Source organism: Theropithecus gelada, chromosome 13 (assembly GCF_003255815.1).
Source record: "Theropithecus gelada isolate Dixy chromosome 13, Tgel_1.0, whole genome shotgun sequence".
Classification (NCBI taxonomy): Eukaryota; Metazoa; Chordata; class Mammalia; order Primates; family Cercopithecidae; genus Theropithecus; species Theropithecus gelada.
The window spans coordinates 5,369,590-5,390,827 of NC_037681.1; the positions used below are offsets into that span (position 1 = coordinate 5,369,590).

The 21,238-nt window shown below is 43.0% G+C and overlaps 1 protein-coding gene across 3 annotated transcripts in view; it reads right to left on the reverse strand.

Annotated features, from left to right (window-relative positions):
• MERTK (MER proto-oncogene, tyrosine kinase) overlaps window positions 1-21,238 on the reverse strand; it is a 134,147-nt gene that overhangs the window by 10,189 nt on the left and 102,720 nt on the right. For all 3 annotated transcript variants that reach the window (XM_025354797.1, XM_025354799.1, XM_025354798.1), the window contains exons 12-16: window positions 20,101-20,196; window positions 19,304-19,384; window positions 13,724-13,816; window positions 11,912-12,030; window positions 248-357 (exon numbers count right to left, since the gene is read on the reverse strand). In XM_025354797.1, coding sequence (XP_025210582.1) covers window positions 248-357; window positions 11,912-12,030; window positions 13,724-13,816; window positions 19,304-19,384; window positions 20,101-20,196 — 499 coding nt within the window. The remainder of the gene's footprint in view (window positions 1-247; window positions 358-11,911; window positions 12,031-13,723; window positions 13,817-19,303; window positions 19,385-20,100; window positions 20,197-21,238) is intronic.

A 21,238-nucleotide genomic window follows, 5' to 3' on the forward strand; every position in this document is an offset into this window, starting at 1 on the left:
AGTGAGAGTGTGAAGGTAAACTGGAGTCATAAGGGAAAGCTTTGGAAGCCAACCAGACTCTCAGATGCAGAGGCAATGAAAACTCCCAAACACCCAGCCATATTTCCATCTTCGGAGCAAGCCACACCATAACCCTTCTGACTGCAGCTTCCTTCCCTATCTAAACAGGAACAGGTCATCTCCTTATCCCTGCAAAGACCAGACACCATGAGGGCCCAATCCTTCCAGGATAGCCGAGGACTCTTACATGCAGTTTCGAGCAGCTAAATCTCGATGAAGAAAATTCCTGTTGCTCAGATACTCCATTCCCAGGGCAATGTCCATCATGAACTTCAGTAGTGTCTGCAGAGGAATATGCTAGATGATAGAGGAGACAAGAAGAAAGACTATCTTTTAAAAAGGAAAACTTGCAAGCAGTTTCGCCTGAAGGGGGAAGGATGCTTTAATTTATGATGGTGTAGTGATGAAATAAGGAAACAAATCTTTTATTTCCATATCACTAATATCACAAATAAGGTTTTTAAAAAGGAATGAAAAAAAAAAAACGTTAAACTTCTTGGCAAACATCATATTCTCTTTCCTCATCTTTAAAAGTATTTACAGTGAATGACATTGTTTCTTTTCATAAGGTATGAGGTCGAATGTGATCCTTCCCTGTGTCCTTCAGAGTGGGACAGAGCACACACGTTGCACAGAGGAGGGAAAGGGACAGGTGATCTGGCTTCAGCAGCGGTGAGGTGCGTGTGTGTGGCAGGGGTCTAATGTTTGGGAGGGGAAAAGTCCACTTAGGATGAGCTGTTTCCAATTAGGCACCCCTATCTGCTACCATTTTACTTTGAAATGTTTTGAAAGATACTTGTTTCTTCCAAACAGAAATTAGCAGAGTCTTCACCTCTTATCACAGGACCAAAGCACTACAAGTACATATTCAGGAATTTTCATTTTGTGTCTGTAGGGCCTGCCTGTAAGTTTCAACAGTCTAGTATTTTCTCTAGCTTATAAAAATCAAACTAGATTGCTGTGTTAGAAAAACCAGTCACTGTTGGAATCAGTTATGAGGATGGCTGCTGATAAAACTTCAATGTAGTAATTAAGTGTCTTAGTGCAACCATGGCCCTGCAGAAAAGGATTTGCACAAGTCCCTGGCAGTCATGAATGGGTCCATCCATTATGTACCCTCCCCAAGGCACTGGATTTGCCATGGCTTGCTTTCCATACATGAGTTTTACAAAATGGTACTCATGAAGACATTGTATTTTTTAATGATTTTTATTTTCCAACCAAGACACATATCAATTATATACTGTATAAATAAATGAACTGTCTTAATCTTTATCTTTAAGTAAGGGAATTGTTTAAAAATCAGGCATGGACATTTTCTGCCTCTATTCTGTATTATTTGGGTATTTGGTTTTCTGGATACTAATTTCCAGGAAAGGATTTGGGTCCTAAGAAATATTGCATCGTACTGTCTGTCATTCATGAAGGTGCAATGAGTATCAGGTACTATTCCTTTGTGCTGTTTTATTCCTAGAACACTTCTGTTATTCCTGGAGACTGTGACCAAAAGTCACTTAAAAAATAATTGTGTAGCACAATTAATAAATGAGTTCAGCAAGGTTGTAGGATACATGATGGACACACAAAAATCAACTGTATTTTTATGTACTGGTGATGAATAATCTGAAAATGAAATTAAGAAAATTTCATTTACAGTAGAATTAAAATACTTAGAAATAAAGTTAACAAGGAATTGTAAAAATTGTATTTTGAAAACTGTAAAATATTGAAAGAAATTAAAGAAGATCTAAATAAATGGAAAGATATCCTGTGTTCATGGATAGGAAGACTTAATACTGTTATGATAGCAATACTCCCCAAATTGATCTAGAGATTCAACATAAGCTCTATCAGAATACCAGATGGCTTCTTTGTAGAAATTGATAAGCTGATCCTAAAAGTCATATGGCAACTCAAGGAACTGAGAATAGCCAAAACTAGCTTGAATATGTACAAAGTTGGAGGACTCAAACTTACCAACTTAAAAACTTACTACAAAGCAACTATAATTACGACAGTATGGTACTGGGATAAAAATACAGATCAATGGAAAAAAATAGAAAGTTTAAGAATAAAGCCATGTATGGTCAACTGACTTTTAGGAAGGATGTCAAGACCATTGACAATAAGGGAAAAATAGTCTTTTCAACAAATGTTCCTGAGACAAGTGAATGGCCACCTGCAAAGGAATGAAATTGAACCTCTACCTCAAACCATATACAGAAATTAACTCAAATGATCAAAAGATGAATCAAAGACCTAGATGTAAGATCACAAACTATAAAATTCTTAGGAGAAAACATAAGGGCAAATCTTTGCAACTTTAGATTAGGGAATGGTTTCTTAGATATGACACCAAAAGCACAAGCAACCAAAGGAAAAAAAGAAAACTGGACTTCACCAAAAATAAAAATGTTTGTGCCTCAAAGAATACCACAAAGAAAGTGAACAGGAAACCCACAAAACGAAGAAAATATTTACAAATCACCCATCTAATAGGAACTCATATCTAGAATACATACAGAACTCAGGCCAGGTGTGGTGGCTCACGCCTGTAATCCCAGCACTTTGGAAGGCTGGGGTGGGTGGATCATCTGAGGTCAGGAGTTCGAGACCAGCCTGGCCAACATAGTGAAACCCAATCTCTATTAAAAATACAAAATTTGCCAGGAATGGTGGTGCATGCCTGTAATCCCAGCTATGTGGGAGGCTGAGGCAGAAGAATCACTTGAACCTGGGAAGCAGAGGTTGCAGCGAACTGAGATTACGCCAATGCACTCCAGCCTGGGTGACAGAGTGAGACTCCATCTCAAAAAAATAAACAAATAAATAAAAATAAATAGAATATATACAGAACTCTTATAGCCCAATAATAAAAAGACAGTCACATTAAAAATGGGTAAAAGGTCAGATAGACATTTCTTCAAAGAAGACATACAAATGGCCAATAAGCACATAAAAATATGCTCAATGTTATTAGTCATTAGAGAAATGCAAATCAAAATCATAGTGAGATACCACTTCACACTCACTGGTATGGCTAGAATTTAAAAGTCAGATAATAAGAAGTGTTGGTGAGGACATGGAGAAACTAGAACCCTCACACGTTGCTGGTAAGAACAAAAAATGATGTGGTTACGTTAGAAAACTATCTGGTAGTTTCTCAGAAAGTTAAACATTGAAGTTAACATACGACCCAGCAATTCTACAATTAGTATATACCCAAGATAATGTAAAGCATATATCAACACAAAAATTTGTACCAAATATTCATAGAGCATTACTCATAAAAGCCCCAAAGTAAATAACCCAACTGTCCATCAACAGATAAATAACCAAAACATGGTATATCTATTCAACAGACTATTATTCAGTCATAAGTAAGAATAAAATACTGTCACATGCTATCACATGGAAGAACCCTGAAAACATTATGCTAAGTAGAAGAAGCGAGTCATAAAAGATTACAAATGTATATGATTCTATTAAAATGAAATGTCCAAAATAGGGAGAGAGAGAGACTGAGACAGAGAAGTTTAATGGTTCCTTAGGGCTGGGAACAAGGAGGGTAAAAGGGATTAGGAGCTGACAGCTGAAGAGTATGGGGTCGGTTTTGTTTTCTTTTTGTTTTTAGGTGATGAAAGTGTTCTAAAATTGATTGTGGTAGTAGTTGCACAACCCTGTGACCGTACTGAAAACCACTGAATTGAATACTTTAAATGGGAGAATTGTATCTCAATAAAGCTGTCATCTTAAAAAAAAAAAAAAAAAAAAAAAGCACTGTTCCAGGAAAAGAGAGGGGAGAGAAAGAGAAAGAAAAACAAAAGACAGGCCTCTCTCTTTTATCTCTGGAGACGGGTGTGTGAGGACATGATGCTGGAGAAGCTGCTATCTTGTAACCATGTGGAGCACCGGCTGCAGACGAACAGAAAAAGGTGGAACACTTTGGGGCACTTGATGATGTTGAGGACAAAATGGCCAACTCTGGAGCTGTGCTACCTCTGGGCTTTATTGCATGAGATTCTGTATCTCCGCTGAAAGTCATTTTGAGTTGGGTTTTGTATTACATGCTGGTGAAGTCATTCTACTTGTTGTAGAACCTAAACACTGACCCCAACTTCTCTTTCCTGTTTTATCACCCCTTCTCCCATCCTTCCACTGCTTTGCTGTTGCCATGTGAGACAATCTACTTCTCTCAAAACATGGGTATGTTCCCAGATCATTTGGTCTTTGCTCATTCTAATCCTGACTGTGTGCTTCTCTTAATTTTCCACTGTACTCCTCCTACCACTCTTTTGAGGAAATCCATGATGGCAGTGTGGAATTTATTTTTTATTTTTTGAGATGAAGTCTTGCTCTGTCACCCAGGCTGGAGTGGTGCAGTGACACGATCTGAGCTCACTGCAACCTCTGCCTCCTGGGTTAAAGTGATTCTCCTGCCTCAGCATCCCAAGTAGCTGGGATTACAGGCATGCACCACCATGTCCGGCTAATTTTTATGTTTTTAGTAGAGATGGGGTTTCGCCATGTTGGTCAGGCCAGTCTCAAACTCCTTGAGAGGTGAAGCCAGCTGGACTTCCTGGGTCGAGTGGGGACTTGGAGAACTCTTCTGTCCAGCTACAGGATTGTAAACGCACCAGTCAGTGCTCCGTGTCTAGCTAAACGATTGTAAATGCACCAATCAGCATTCTGTAAAAGTGCATCAATCAGGGCTCTGTGTCCAGCAAAAGGATTGTAAATGCACCAATCAGCACTCTGTAAAAATGCACCAATCAGCACTCTGTGTCTAGCTAGCAGATTGTAAATGCACCAATCAGCACTCTGTAAAATGGACTAATCAGCAGGATGTCGGCGGGGACAAATCAGGGAATAAAAGCTGGCCACCCCCAGCCAGCAGTGGCAACCTTCTTGAGTCCCCTTCTGTGCTGTAGAAGCTTTGTTCTTTCGCTCTTCACAATAAATCTTGCTGCTGCTCACTCTTTGGGTCCGTGCCACCTTTAAGAGCTGTAACACTCACTGCGAAGGTCTGTGGCTTCATTCTTGAAGTCAGCAAGACCAAGAACCCACCCGAAGGAACCAACTCCAGACACATCCTGACGTCAGGTGATCCACCCACCTTTGGCGTCCCAAAGGTGGCTTACAGGCGTGAGCCACCATGCCCGGTCAGCAGTGTGGAATATTTTAAACATTTCTCCAGTAAGAACTCGTTTCTTCCCTGAAGCTCTAGCAGGCTGCTCACATCGCTGTGTGATGCATATGTTATTACAGACTATCTCCCTTTGTACTATAGATCTCCATGAGACCTGGGGTCGTGTCTCATCATCTGCCTGTCTGCCCTGCACAGCTCCAGCGGTGATGTCTGCCCTGGGTAGAGTGGCACTATGGGTCCAGCACCCAAGCCCTCCTGGAGAAGCACGTTTAAATACACTGATATTGGGCCATCACAGTGTCAAATACACTGATAATAGTCTTGCGCTGCTCTAGCAGGAACACGAGATATTTGTTCCAGGCAGCAAAGAAAAGATCTGAATAAAAGCTTGATTTTTCTGTTTGTCTATGCACTTTGTGTCTTCCATCTTATCTGTGGCTACTAAGTAACAAAATAGGAAACTACATTCCTTTTTATCTTTTTAATACTTGAAAGTTATTTTCCATCATTGAAAATACACTTGTATTTTTTTGCAAATGGAAACTATTCATCAGTCAGTAAAGTCTGTGTACTTGTTTCCCTTACTTGTTATTTTGTTCAAAAGGATATAAGATTACAGCAGAACTTTTGCCAGAGACAGATAAGCTGATTCTAAAGTTTCAATGGAAGGGCAATGAAACCAGGACAGTTAAAACAATTCTGAAAAAGTAGAACAAAGTAGGAGGAATCACACAGGGTGATTTTAAGATTTATAACAAAGCTTCAGTAATCAAGACAATGTGGTAGGGGCAAAGGATGGGAACACAGTTTATCGAAACAGAACCCAGGACTCAGAAATGTACAACCAACTGCTTTTAGACAAAGGTACAAAAGCAACTTAATGGATTAAGGACAGTCTTTTCACAAATGCTATTGGTCATCTATATGCAAAAAAAGCAAACCTTAAACTAAATCTCAAACCCTATACAAAAAATAACTCAGAATTGGTCATATACTTAAATGTAAAATGTAAAACCACACTATCTTTAGAAAAGAAATAGGAGAAAATCTTTTTACTAGAGGTTAGGCAAAGAGTTCTTAGACAAGAGAGCAAAAGCATGATTCATTAAAAAATAAAACTGATAAATTGGGCTTTATCAAAATGTACATTTTTTTGCCTGTGTTAAGAGAATGCAATGACAAGCTACAAACTTGGAAAACAAGCTCTGAAAATCACATATCCAACAAAATAATTGTATCTGGATTATATAAAGAACTCCCCAAATTTGACAATAAGAAAATCAACAACTCCATTAAAAAATGAACAAAATACTTGAACAGCAGACACTCATCAAAGAGGATATAAGGATGGCAAATAAGCACATGGCAAGATGCTCAACATCATTAGTCATTCAGGAAATGCAAATAAAAACCACGATGAGATATCACTCTACATCAATCAGGACAGCTATAAGCAAAAACCAGAAAAGCCACCAAAAATACCAAGTCCTAATAAGAATAAGGAGTACTGCATTTTTCACACACTGCTGGTGAGAATGTGAAATGGAGGGGCCTCTCTGGAAAACAGTTTCTTATAAGGTTAAATATGCCCTTACCATATGACCCAGCAACCTACTCTTGGGCATTTACTTTAGAAAAATGAAGACTTCATCCAAAAATCTGTATGTGAGTTTTACAGCAGTCTCATTCATGATTGCTAAAACCTAGAAACAACCCATATGTCTCTAAACAGGTGAACAGATAAACTGTGGTATAAGCATACAATGGAATACTACACAGCAATAAAGAAGGAATGAACTATTGATATACACACCTTGGCTGGATTTCAAAGAAATAATGCTGAGTGAAGAAAGCCAGTCTCAAAAGGTTATAAACTGGCTGGGCATAGTGGCTCACACCTGTAATCCCAGCACCTTGGGAGGCTGAGGCGGGTGGATCACTTAAGGTCAGGAGTTTGAGACCAGCCTGACCAACATGGTGAAACCCCATCTCTAGAACAAATACAAAAAAAATTGGCCCGGCGCCTATAGTCCCAGATACTCAGGAGGCTAAGGCAGGAGAATCGCTTGAACCCAGGAGGCGGTGGTGGCGGTGAGCCGAGATTGCGCCCTTGCACTCCAGCCTGGGTAACAGAACAAGACTCTGTCTCAAAAAGAAAAAAAAAAAAAAAAATTATACACGTATGATAGACAAAACTATCGGGGGAGAAAAAAGATGAGTGGTTACATGGGTCAGTCACGGGGGTAGAAGGTGTATACAGGGGTAGCAGGAGGGAATTTTGTTGGGTGATAGAACTGTTCCATATCCTGATTAGGATTATGGGTACATTAAACTATATAAGTGTTAAAATTCCTAGACTTACGTAACAAAAAGGGAAAACAGGTCGATTTTACTGTATGATAATTTAAAAGAATATAAATTGTTCCTCTATTTCTCCTCTATAAAAATTCAAGAAAGAGATCCTATATGAGGCTCACCATATTTACACAGGTGTCCAAAACAGGGAGGAGAGTTAAGCTTCACAAATAAAGACAGGCAATTTTGGGCCACCAAATAGCCCTGTGTATTTTTAATCTTTTTGCTACAAAATGCACTCTTGTACAATAACATGAAATTCCCAGACCCGCAATAAATTATTAGAAAAATTGTACAACGTACCAGCTAGGCATGGTGGCCTGTAATCTCAGCACTTTGGGAGGCCAAGGCGGGAGGATCACCTGAGGTTGGGGAGTTTGAGACCAGTCTGACCAACATGGAGAAACCCGTCTCTACTAAAAATACAAAATTTGCTGGGCATGGGAGCGCATGCCTGTAATCCCAGCTACTCAGGAGGCTAAGGCAGGAAAATCGCTTGAACCCAGCAGGCGGAGGTTGTGGTGAGCTGAGATTTTGCCATTGCACTCCAGCCTGGGCAACAAGAGCGAAACTCCATCTCTCTCTCTCTCTCTCTCTCTCTCTCTCTCTCACACACACACACACACACAGACACACACAGACACACACACACACAAACACACAAAATTATACGACACACCATAAATTAAATGTAAGTAAAATCACCCGTCAACATGAAACAAAACCCACTGAAGAAGATGAGGTGCCACCACTCATAGGGATCTGTCTGGGCGCTGCCCTGCTGGGGAGGGGTGCACACAGAATGGGGCAGTCAGAAGAGCATTGAAGGCACACAGTGTGCAGCCTGGGGGCCAATCCTGCTTTCACCATGGCCCCCTGTGCCTCAGTTTCCTCACCTTAGATTCCACTAGTAACTACTTTCTAGGGTTGTTGTGCCATTGGTGCATTAATACATACAAAATACAGGCTGGCCTACGCTACATGCTTGAGAAAGGTTAGCCACTATCATCCCAGGGGCAGGAGTGTATGTAGTGACGTGAAGGCCATGAGAAATGTAGGCATGGAGTGAACAATGAGAGCTGAATGTCTGAAATCACCAACAATTGTACTAAGGTGTTGGGAATTGTGGGTAATTTTTTAATCCCTTACAGACTTCCTATAATGCAATCATCTTTCTTTTTGGGGGTAAAAGAGGAGGAAAATACTCAGCCCTGTCTATAATATTTTCTGTGTTGGACTAGGCCCCTCACCTCTTTGGAAGAGTCTCGGTGATTTTTTAACAGCTTCCTGTGTCTACGGTTAGTACTCATGCTGGTGAAGGATAAGTGCATTCTCATGGAAGAGAACAGGAGTACGTGTGGGCGTGGGGCCAGGGGGGAACTGGAAAAAAGAAACGGGGCCACGCTCCTGGTCACTTAGACTGTCCCTAGGAAGAAGAGAAAGAGTAAAAGGGGGGAAAAAAAAGCAAAAGTCCCCTCCCCTGCATCACACACAGGCATAAGATACCAAGAACGTCAGCTGGAAGTAGAGAAGCAGGCTCTGGCATGTGCTGACCCTAAATTGCATCTCACATTTTTGCCTGTTTGTTTCACCTTTCCCAAATTTTAAACAAAGGGCTGTTTCTACACATGGACCTGTCTCTTGGGATGAGGACTAGTGTTTTTCTAAGCCGACTTCCCCCAGGAAGGCCCTCAGTTGTCATTCTTGTCATCACGGCTCACTGTAACTCCATCAGTCACCTGTGACCTGTGGTTATTAAGTTCATAAGTTACTGGAGGTCGGCACACTTCTGTCTGAGGTTCTGCTTCTCTCTAGTTTCTCCGTGCTGGAAGGATTCAGGGCAGGGGTTGCTGCCCCTCTTAGGGGCACTGCTGAGGCAAGCATGCTGGCCTGCCAATTCCCAACACGTCTTCTGATCCTGAGGATGGACAGACTCATGATAAAGAAAAGATGAATGGAGTGAGCAAGTTGACCCTCAGTGAACAACTAGAAAGCAACTCCATGCAGCCTCTACCGGGGAACTGAAAGGCACCCTGCATCCAGAGATGTTATAAGGAACAAGCCAAAAAGAGGGACTCCAAAAACAAAAAGCTTCTCTGACAGCACACGGGGCCCAAACATCTTTTAGAAGGAATGTGGCTTCACTGACAAGAAGATGCTCAATGACTGGGTGTGGGGGGTGGGGGGAAAGGGAACTCACATTTCTCTGCAGCAATCCCTCCTTCTAAGCGGCAGAGCCCGCAGCATATTCCAATCACCATCTCTGATCTAGCTGCCAACCTTCTCCAGGTTACTGAAACGAAGAAGTTCTGGTCCTGCCACCATGAGGTTCTGCATCTGTGCACGGACACCACACCCCCCAGTCTAGTTACCTTGCACACTTCCTGCCCCTGTGCCCCCGCTGGGCTCTGCCTGGCCCACTGGGCATTTGAGCCCCTGTGCTCCTGGTGCCCATGGCTCCCTCACTGTGAATAACCAATTGTCTGTCTCCTGTTCTCCCCTCACTCACCACCAGCAGGTCAGCTCCATGGGGCAGGAACCACATCTGTCATGTTCCCTCCAGTGTCCTCAGAGCTCAGTGCCCACCTCAGAGTCAGCACTTGTTCACAGAGTGAACTAATGAACTTAATAAACCTTCTTTTTTTATTTTTTTCAGATGGAGTCTCACTCTGTCACCCAGGCTGGAGTGCAGTGGCACGATCTCGGCTCACTGCAACCTCCGCCTTCCTAGATCAAGTGATTCTCCTGCTTCAGCCTCCCAAGTAGCTGGGATTACCGGTGCCTGCCACCACACTTGGCTAATTTTTGTATTTTTTCATTAGAGATGGGGTTTCACCATGTTGGTCAGGCTGGTCTCGAACTGACCTCAAGTGATCTGCCCACCTCGGCCTCCCAATGCGCTTGGATTACAGGCGTGAGCCACCTGGGCAGAACTTAATAAGCCTTCTTTGGTTAAGAGTTTGTGAGTGAGTTTCATGGCACCGCTTCACTTGGAAAAGGGACCTGGCTGACCCTAGGCCACTGTCACCCCAGGTTTGTAGATACATTGGAGTGTGCAGATCTCCACCACACCAGTGCTGCCTGGGACATTTTCCCCTCTATGTTTTGTCTGCAGAGCCAGTAGGAGTGAGTTTTCATGGTCCCTAAGAACTCATTTCCTTACACTTTCATCCTGTGGACTCATCAGACCATCAAGTAAGAGCAGCAAGAATTCTTTCCCGCAGCCATTGCTGATGCAGTGAAGGAAGCAGTAGTTCCCAACCGCCCTACTGCACTCAGCGGTCCTGATACTGATGGCAGCTAAAGCGACAAAGGTGGGGTGTGTCTGAGAATGCCAAGGTGTAGACTGGGTGGTGCGGTTCCTTCCCAGGACCTGTGGTTTCTTACGGCTGTGATTAAGGGCAGTGATGATCTGGAGTGACTTTTGCCCTTTTGCCCAGTCAGAGAATGACTGTTGACAGAGGCCAGCCACACCCTGTTCCCACATGTGTCCCAACCAGAACGCTGCAGGATCGCTGCCTTTTGCAGCAGACCGAGAAGGTGCGTGCAAGGCAGGAAGGGCGTCCTGCTTAGCCAGGCACGTAGTCAGGACACACTCACACTGCCTGCTCCCCGCAGTCCACCGTTTGTCCACAAAACGTAACAGGAGGATACTGTTTTCGTTTCAGATAAGGAGGCCTAGGAAATGAAAGACACAACATCCCCAGTGGCTATGATTCCTTAATGCTACAACCCTCGAAGTCAATACTGAAAATTGACCCTGAAGAAAGGCGGGCGTGCCTGTGGTCCTAAATTTCCTAGATGATCTATAACTGCCTCTATAGCTACATCCAAAATTCCCAGGGCGTCACAGTACTCACGGTGGGTAAGTCAACGTAGGGAGTAAAATGTTACAAATGTTTTTCAGAACATCGGTTGTGCAGTCCTCTTGGGTCACCAACACTTTTTCAAAGGTTGAAATCCAGAATGGGCTCTGTAAAATTTCTTGTAGGAGAGCCATCTTCAATGGCCTTCCCTTGGTCTGCGAGCTCTGGGGAGTATGCGGCCATGAGGGGTGTGAAGTGCAGAATCAGGAGCCTGGGCCACCCAACTCAAGTTGGTAAAGCTTTGTCCATAAGACTGTGCACACAGCCACTTACCCCACCATAAAGCAGGATAATAATACCTGGAGCAGGCCTGCTGTGAGGATAGACCCCACATTTCAACCCCTGGACACACAGGGAGCTCTGAACAAAGATCAGCGTCCTCTCCTTCCTGGCTTCACTTTCAAGGTTAGACGATTTGGTTGTCCTGACTAAGTCACATAAGCCCTGAGAAGCGTTCGGGGTAACACAAAGAGATCATTACCTTTGGTCCTGTCTCCAATCGGGAATAAAGTAAGTAAGTATGCAGGTCCCCGTATTTCATGAAGGGTAAAATTACCATGGGCTTTGGGATGCCTTGAGAGCTCATTTCTATACATACACCTGAAATGACAAACACAGCATCAATTACAAAGAGCCCTTGTTACTATGACCAGAAAAGCCCTGCAGGACCACTGGCCAAACTGAAGCCATGTGTTACCAAGTTAACAGTTTAAAAAACCCAAGAGCTCCTCACTCACACCTGTTCTAGAAAATGGAACACACACAGGGTCCACTACTTTTTTTTTCCCCCTTTCAGATTAATGAGGGCATGAGGGCTCTCACAAATCAAACTGTAACAACTATAGCCATCTAGAAACCCAGGAATTCCTGTTAGACTGAGTCTGAGGGGTAGTGACCCCACAAGATTTAAGGGCGAACTAGTTTCATGTGATAGTTATTTAATCATGTGAAAAAGTCCACTGCAAATGCTTAAACTAGTAAAACAACTTTGAAGGGCTGTAGGTAAAATTCACATCCCTGAATTTTAAGAGTTTTGTAAAGGAGAAGCTACAATATCATTTATCATGGAATCTGAGAGCCAGAGGCTGTCACCTGATCCCAGGCTTGCAAAGCTCCTGCACTCTGTGGTGTGATCACAAAGTGAGATTGTTCTCATAGTCGGCTAAAGCCAATAGCAGTGAATGAATAACAGTAGTGAATTTGACATAATACTGTATACAAACATTGATTTTCACATCTCTCTGCAGTGTCAGTCTTATAAAACTTTGAAAGATCTCAAAAGAATTTAGCGTGTAGTGTATCCAGTCACAGGATGGCAAAACAAAAACAAAAAACCAAAGCTAGCAGAAAATTCAATTATTTCCAGGTTACTCTTCTCTCTTGGGACAGAGTCACTTACATAGCATCCATTCCATACTTAATCTCCTCTTTTGTAATTTTTGGGTAACGGAGCTGCAAAGCCAAATTACATTAAATCACATTCTATAGAACTGCTAAATCATATTCCATGAAATCATCAATGTACCATAATCTTAAGAAATCAGTACTTTCTTTTTTTTTTTTTTTTTTTTTTTTTAGACAAAGTGTCCCTCTTGTTCCCCAGGTTGGAGTGCAATGGTGCGATCTCGGCTCACTGCAACCTCCACCTCCTGGGTTCCAGCGATTCTCCTGCCTCAGCCTCCTGAGTAGCTGGGATTACAGGCACCTGCCACCATGCTTGGCTAATTTTTTTTGTATTTTTAGCAGGGACAGGGTTTCACCATGTTGGCCAGGCTGGTCTGGAACTCCAGACCTCATGTGATCCGCCTGCCTCGGCCTCCAAAAGTGCTGGGATTACAGGTGTGAGCCACCGCGCCTGGCCAGAAATCAGTGCTTTCAAATAGGTTAATAAATTACTTCTCAAAGATAACCTGTGGAATTTGTCTACTTTTTCAGCTTTATCCCACTGCTGTCTAATTCATGTATAACCTTAAATTCATAAAAATTATAACACGGCCACCTCTGTGTCTTGCCTTTGAGTAACCGAGGATCATTTAATTCATACTCTCCAGAATTCTGTAGAAAACTCAAATCATTCCTGAGCCCATCAGTGTCCAGAAAATGCAAGCTCATGATTACTATCAGCCTCAGAAAACATCATGGTGAAGAGAAGTCTGGGTGAAAACCTCAATGTTATAGGTTATGTTGGGGTTATACAAAGTGTAAACGTATCTACACCAGAGATCTTTCCCTTTGGTACAGAGCAGATCAGCAGAGCCCCTTGGCCACCCACTCCCACATTTCTCAGAAGTACCTAGAAGTCGAATGACATTTGGGTGGCTGAAATCTTTCATGCACGCTGCCTCACTGAGAAACTCCTCGATCTCCCGCTGTGAAAAGTTGTCCACTAAAGGAGAAAAAAGAAAAGGTTAAGTATGGATAATTCACTCAATGAAGGGGAGGGGGTGGGCAACAGCGATTCTGTTCTCTGAAATCCAGGCCAGGAAGAGATGAAACTATAGAGACAGGAAACAGATGGGTGGTTGTCACGGGCTAGTAGGGGTAGGGAAGAGAAGACGGGGGCAAACAGGCAAAGCACAGGGGACTTTTAGGGCCAAGAAATAATTCTGTAAGATACTGTAGTGGTGGATGCACGACACTACACATTTGTCAAAACCCACAGAGTTGTACAACACCAAGAGTGAACCCTAATGTAAAATATGGACTCTGGTTAATAATAATGTATCAGTATGGGTTCATCAATTGCAAAAAATGCAGCTCAGTAATAAAAGACATTAATAATAGGAGAGATTGTGTGTGTCAGGAGGGGACCTATGGGCATTCTCTGTACTTTCTGCCCAACTTTTCTGCAAACCTGAAACTGCTCTAAAAAGTTAAAGTCTAATGGTAAAGAAAAAAAATTCCGGAAAAAAAAAAAAACCAAACCCAAAACCAAGAACAATTCTAACTGATCTGTTGCAATTATATTTGCTTTTGTTTTTTTTTTTTTGAGATAGAGTCTTGCTCTGTCCCCCAGGCTGGAGTGCAGTGGCAGGATCTCGGCTCCACCTCCCAGGTTCACATCATTCTCCTGCCTCAGCCTCCCAACTAGCTGGGACTACAGGCGCCCGCCACCACACCCGGCTAATTTTTTTTTTTTTTGTATTTTTTAGTAGAGACGGGGTTTCACCGTGTTAGCCAAGATGGTCTCGAGTTCCTGACCTCGTGATCTGCCCACCTTGGCCTCCCAAAGTGCTGGGATTACAGGCATGAGCCACCACGCCCAGCCTGTTTTTTTAAAAAAGAAAGAACCCACACCTCTCCTTTTCTGTTGGTGTGTGTCCTGCAAGTCTGGTTGCTCAACCACACCTTATAAGCCGGATGCATTTTCACACCACGTTTTTTAAATTAAATTGGCTTAAGAGAGACATTTAAAATTCTGTATTATGCTAAGTGAAATAAGCCAGTCACAAAAGGATGAACATTGTATGTATGAAGTACCTAGAGAGTCAAAATCAGAGACAGAAAATAGAATAGTGCTTGCTGGGGCTGGGGAGAGAGGGTACTGGGGAGTCATTGTTCAGTAGGTGTAGAGTTTCAGTTTTGCAAGATGAAAAGTTTTGGGGCTGAGCGCAGTGGATCACGCCTGTAATCTCAGCACTTTGGGAGGCCAAGGCGGGTGGATCACGAGGTCAGGAGATCGAGACCATCCTGGCTAACAGGGTGAAACCCCGTCTCTACTAAAAATACAAAAAATTAGCCGGGCATGGTGGTGGGTGCCTGTAGTCCCAGCTACTCGGGAGGCTGAGGCAGGAGAATGGCATGAACCCAGGAGGCGGAGCTTGCAGTGAGCCGAGATAGCACCACTGCACTCCAGCCTGGGCGACAGAGCGAGACTCTGTCTCAACATAAAAAAAAAAAGAAAAGTTTTAGAGATGGATGGTAGTGATGGTTGTATAACATTATGAATATGGCTCTTAATATCACTGAACTGTATATTTAAAATGGCTAAGATGGTAAATTTTACATTATGTATATGTTGCCCCAATTAAAAACAAATAAATAAAACAAAAAGTCAGGTTTGCCTTCGGGAATTTGCATTAACAGTGTATAACTATGGATTAAAATCATGCACGAGGGCATCTAATGCAGTGTCTGTACCATCCTATGGGCTTAATATATATTACTCTTCTTTCTACTGAAGCAAATTTAGAAAAATTCAAAAATTTTTTTAATTAAAAAAAAAATCTATACATCTGCAAAAATTTGCCATCACCTATTCCTTTTGCTGCAAACAGCCAGGTGGGGGAATAGAGGTGCAGGGCTCTGCCTGCAGACTCTTCCCTGGGGGGTCCAACCTGCAAGTAAATGTAGCTGAGCCTGGGGATTTTGAAGCTAGAGATTATTCTCTCAATCTTTGACAATTAGCAGGGGTGTAATCCCTATGCAAGTTACCCTAATGAAATTAAATAACTGCAGAGCCAAGCCAGAGAAAAAGGGGGTTCCAGGCCAGCTCCTCGCACCAGGCCTCCTAATATGCGTGCCTATATCCCTAACTAGGGATTATGGAAGGATTCCCCACAGACACACTGTGAGGCTCAAATAAAATCACGGAACAGCAGGAATGGTGCAGAATATGGCTCAGTGCTTGGTTCAGCTCCAGTTAGGATTCTGACTTCAGGGTGCTTTAGTTTCTAGGGGCTAGTTCCTAAACCTCCTTTTCAGTTATGTTCATTTTCTCTTCTTGTTGTCCTGATGAAATGCAGGAATAACTGCAATGTCCTTTGGCTAACGGTGAGTATCGCATAAATATTAGCCACTACGGTCTACCTAAAAAGCAAAAAGCATCGGTTCATGTGGCTTGTTGGTTATTGTGGTTCCTTTTCATAACCGAATTAAGCTTCAGCCTCCAGGCCAGGTGCGGTGGCTCACACCTGTAATCCCAGCACTTTGGGAGGCCAAAGTGGGCGGATTACTTGAGGCCAAGAATTCAAGACCAGCCTGGCCAACACGGTGAAATCCCATGTCTACAAAAAATACAAAAATTAACCAGACATGGTGGTGCATGCCTGTAATCCCAGCTACTTGGGAGGCTGAGGCGGGAGAATTACTCGAACCCAGAGGCAGAAGTTGCAGTGAGCCGAGATCGTGCCACTGCACTCCAGCCTAGGCGACAGAGCAATACTCTGTCTCAAAAAGAAAAACATAAATAAACTTCAGCCTTTTCATTTAAGAGTCTCGGAACATGCTTATAATCTAACTTATGCTTTAATGTCCAGTAACTAGTGGATTTAAATTTTAGGAAGAATCCAACTTTACTTTATTCCCTGATCAAAAATAGTATTGAATAGGTACAAGGGGTTAATAAGGAAGCAACACCAAGAATATTGACAAACTGAGCACCAAATAATCTCCATCCATGATTCGTGATGAAGACTGTGGGTGAAATGCCATATGACGACGGCCTATTTTCTAAGTTCCCCAGTGATAGGCCATGACCAGCCAGACACCCATAGAATCAAACTTAGACAGCTGTGTGTCCTTCCTGGGAGAAGGACATGGAGAGGAAATGCCACGTTGCTCTGCCGGTGAAATCTGGTCATCTTATGGTAATGAAGAAGCCCAGCACAACCTGCCCCCTTTCTAGCTATTTCAATTAGACAAGTCAGCAAGTCCCTATAGTTTCCTTACCTATATAGATTTTGGGATGGGTGCGGTGGCTCACGCCTGTTATCCCAGAACTTTGGGGGGCTGAGGCAGGTGGATCATTTGAGGTCAGGAGTTTGAGACCAGCCGGGCCAACATGGAGAAACCCCATCTTTACTAAAAATTCAAAAATTTAGGCAGGTGTGTTGGTGGGTACCTGTAATCCCAGCTACTCAGGAGACTGAGGTGGGAGAAATCCCTTAAACCCAGGAGGTGGAGGTTGCAGTAAGCCAAGATGGCGCCACTGCACGCCAGCCTGTGTGACACAGTGAGACTCCATCTCAATTAAAAAAAAAAAAAAAAAAGGATTTGAGAGGGCCTAGACTGCATAGATTTTAGAGTGTCCTAACTGGCATCTAGCACTATTTTTTTAAATTTATTTTTTATTATTATACTTTAAGTTCTAGGGTACATGTGCACAATGTACAGGTTTGTTACATATGTATACATGTGCCATGTTGGTGTGCTGCACTCATTAACTCATCATTTACATTAGGTATATCTCCTAATGCTATCCCTCCCCCCTCCCCCCTCCCCACAATAGGCCCTGGTGTGTGATGTTCCCCTTCCCATGTCCAAGTGATCTCATTGTTCAGTTCCCACCTATGAGTGAGAACATGCGGTATTTGGTTTTCTGTTCTTGCGATAGTTTGCTGAGAATGATGGTTTCCAGCTGCATCCATGTCTCTACAAAGGACACGAACTCATCCTTTTTTATGGCTGCACAGTATTCCATGGTGTATATGTGCCATATTTTCTTAATCCAGTCTGTCACTGATGGACATTTGGGTTGATTCCAAGTCTTTGCTATTGTGAATAGTGCTGCAATAAACATACGTGCATCTAGCACTATTTTTGTCAACACTGTAATTTGTTCTCCTCCACACTGACATCAAAGTGAACTTTCTGGAATGTAACCTGCTCTGTTCTTACTTGGTTAAGACTCTTTTTTGTTTGAGAATTGAGTCTCACTCTGTCACCCAGGCTGGAGTCCAGTGGCGTGATCTAGGGTCACTGCAACCTCTGCCTCCTGAGTTCAAGTGATTCTCCTGCCTTAGCCACCCGGGATTACAGGTGCGTGCCACCATGCCCAGCTAATTTTTGTATTTTTAGTGGAGACGAGGTTTCACCATGTTGCTCAGGCTCGTCTCAAACTCCTGACCTTGTGATCCACCCGCCTCAGCCTCCCAAAGTGCTGGGATTACAGGCCACCGCGCCCAGCTGGTTAAGACTCTTAATAGCGCTCTACTCCTTGCAGGATAAAGCAGGTTCTTGGCTATGATTTACAAGACCCTCCCTGCCCCACTGCTGGCTCTCTTCCCATCTTGCTTGGAAGTTCTAGCTTATGATAGCAACTCTTCATATGCCTTGACCAAGTATTTCTCCTCCTTCTGGGGAACTTACTTTCCAGGCAGCCCACAGCTTCCTCAGGGCCATGCAATCATCCTCAAATGAGGAAGTGGCCCCACCACACTAGACAGGTCGGCCAGAACAACCCCTGGGGTCAGATGTTGCCATCAGATCACCACTGCCTCAGCAATTCATGCTCTCCTTTGGAGTTGTTAGCTCTACTAGATGAGAGAGAGTGAGAGAGAGAGACAGTGAGAGAAAGAGAGAGAGCAAGACAGAGAGTATGTATGCATAGGCATGCAGGTGTTAGTAAAACTTAAAAAAATGTTATTGCCTTGAGTATAAAGAATATGTAGGCCGGGCACGGTGGCTCACGCCTGTAATCCAGCACTTTGGGAGGCTGAGGTGGGCGGATCACAAGGTCAGGAGATCAAGACCATCCTGGCTAACACAGTGAAACCCCGTCTCTACTAAAAATACAAAAATTAGCCAGACGTGGTGGCAGGCGCTTGTAGTCCCAGCTACTTGGGAGGCTGAGGCAGGAGAATGGCGTGAACCCGGAAGGCAGAGCTTGCAGTGAGCTGAGATTGCACCACTATACTCCAGCCTGGGCAACAAAGCAAGACTCTGTCTCAAAAAAAAAAAAAAAAAAACCCACAAAAGAATATGTAATGCATGCATGAAGAGCTCATTATAGTAATTCCCCCTTGGTGACCAGTGTTACTCATTGCCTTCTGACCCACTGGCAACTGAGATTGTGACATATGGCCTCATGGAGCACCCAATACTGAAGCAACTGCCCACCCCAGAAGAATGGGATTCATCATTGATAACTCACACTTCATGGTCTTCACTGCCACTTTCTGAGAGGTCCCATCTTCCTGCTTAAGATTTCCTTCCATTACAGACCCAAACTCTCCTGTGAAGTGAAAGAACTCTGTATGGACACTGTGCAAATTCTCCCCTGACCACAGAAATGCTACAGTGCCAGGGCTGCTGGCTTCATGTGGTATGAGAGCATCTCACCCACGGGTAGCCAGGCAGAGCCGGCCCAGGCCACCCGCATCGCAAACCAGGGCAATGCACCGCACTCTACTCTCCTGCTTGTCACGAGCTTGGGTGGCTTGGGCCCACCTTTGCTCATCACTTTATTAAGCATTATAACTGATCCAAGACACTTAGAAGAGAACATGAAAAATACAATTGAAGTTTCTAAAGCACAAACTCTTAATACCATTATCATTCATCCTAAGAACAACTTAACAAGTTAAATATGTATTTTCATTTTTGTTCCTAATTAGAAAGATGCCAGGAACAATAAACTTAAAAACTAGAGGAATAATCTTAAAGTACGTAGGAAATTAATCAATGAATTACACGCTTTTCAATGAAGAACGAAAATTAATATTTTTCAAGGACCTGTATGTGCTAGGCATTGAAGAGAATCTTTTCATTTGCCAGATCTGAGTTTCAAAAATCAATAGTCTATCATTTTAAATAATAAAATATAACTATCCATAGTATAACTCAGAGTCCTAAGATGGTATTTTATTTAATAAATACATGTTAAAGAACTATTCTAAACTGCTTACCTTCTTGTCCCACATTTTATTAGAATTACTTTAAACTGCTTACCTTCGCCCAGAATTTTTCCAAGAATTAGAAGATTCCTGTCAATCACAACATCTTCTAGTTTATTTTGTAGTTCCTCGCTGACTCCCAAGCTATGTACTGAAAAAGGAGTAATTTAGTATGTATAAAAATGGTCAGCATGCTTTCTTTCACTTAATAACTAAAATGAAATAAAGTCCTGTATAATAAACATTCCTGCCGGGCGCAGTGGCTCAAGCCTGTAATCCCAGCACTTTGGGAGGCCAAGACGGGCGGATCACGAGGTCAGGAGATCGAGACCATCCTGGCTAACACGGTGAAACCCCGTCTCTACTAAAAAATACAAAAAAACTAGCCGGGCAAGGTGGCGGGCGCCTGTAGTCCCAGGTACTCGGGAGGCTGAGGCAGGAGAATGGCGTAATCCCGGGAGGCGGAGCTTGCAGTGAGCCGAGATCTGGCCACTGCACTCTAGCCTGGGCGACAAAGTGAGACTCCATCTCAAAAAAAATAAAATAAAATAAAATAAATATTCCTTATTTATTTATTTATTTATTTATTGAGCCAGAGTATAGCTCTGTTGCCCAGGCTGGAGTGCAATGGCACAGTCTTGGCTCACTGCAACCTCTGACTCCTAGGTTCAAGCGACCTCAGCCGGCACAAGTATCTGGAACTGCAGGCACGCACCACCACACCCAGCTAATTTATGTATTTTTAGTAGAGACGGGTTTCATAATGTGGGCCAGACTGGTCTCAAACTCCTGACCTCAAGTAATCTGCCCACCTCGCCCTCCCAAAGTGCTGGGATTACAGGCGTGAGCCACCACGGCCAGCCCCTTTTCTCATTTTGTATCTATTATTTCTCTCCCCAAATTGCCAGTAATGAAACTTCATACTTTATTATGATTAAACTAAGTATAATGAATCCTTCAGGGCAAGGTTAATTCTGAAGAATTACAAAAATTAGAACCGTATTTCTCTTTCTGTAGTGTGGTAGCAACAGCCGGCAATCAGATTCATGTAGGGGTGGTTTGCCTTTGACTTAAAGGGGTAAGGAAGGTAAGTAAGTCAATAGGTACTTTCTAGTGAATTCTTTACTATTAATATTATACCCTTAACTACAGTATACAAAAGAACCACACTTCCCCTACCCTCCCATGCCATG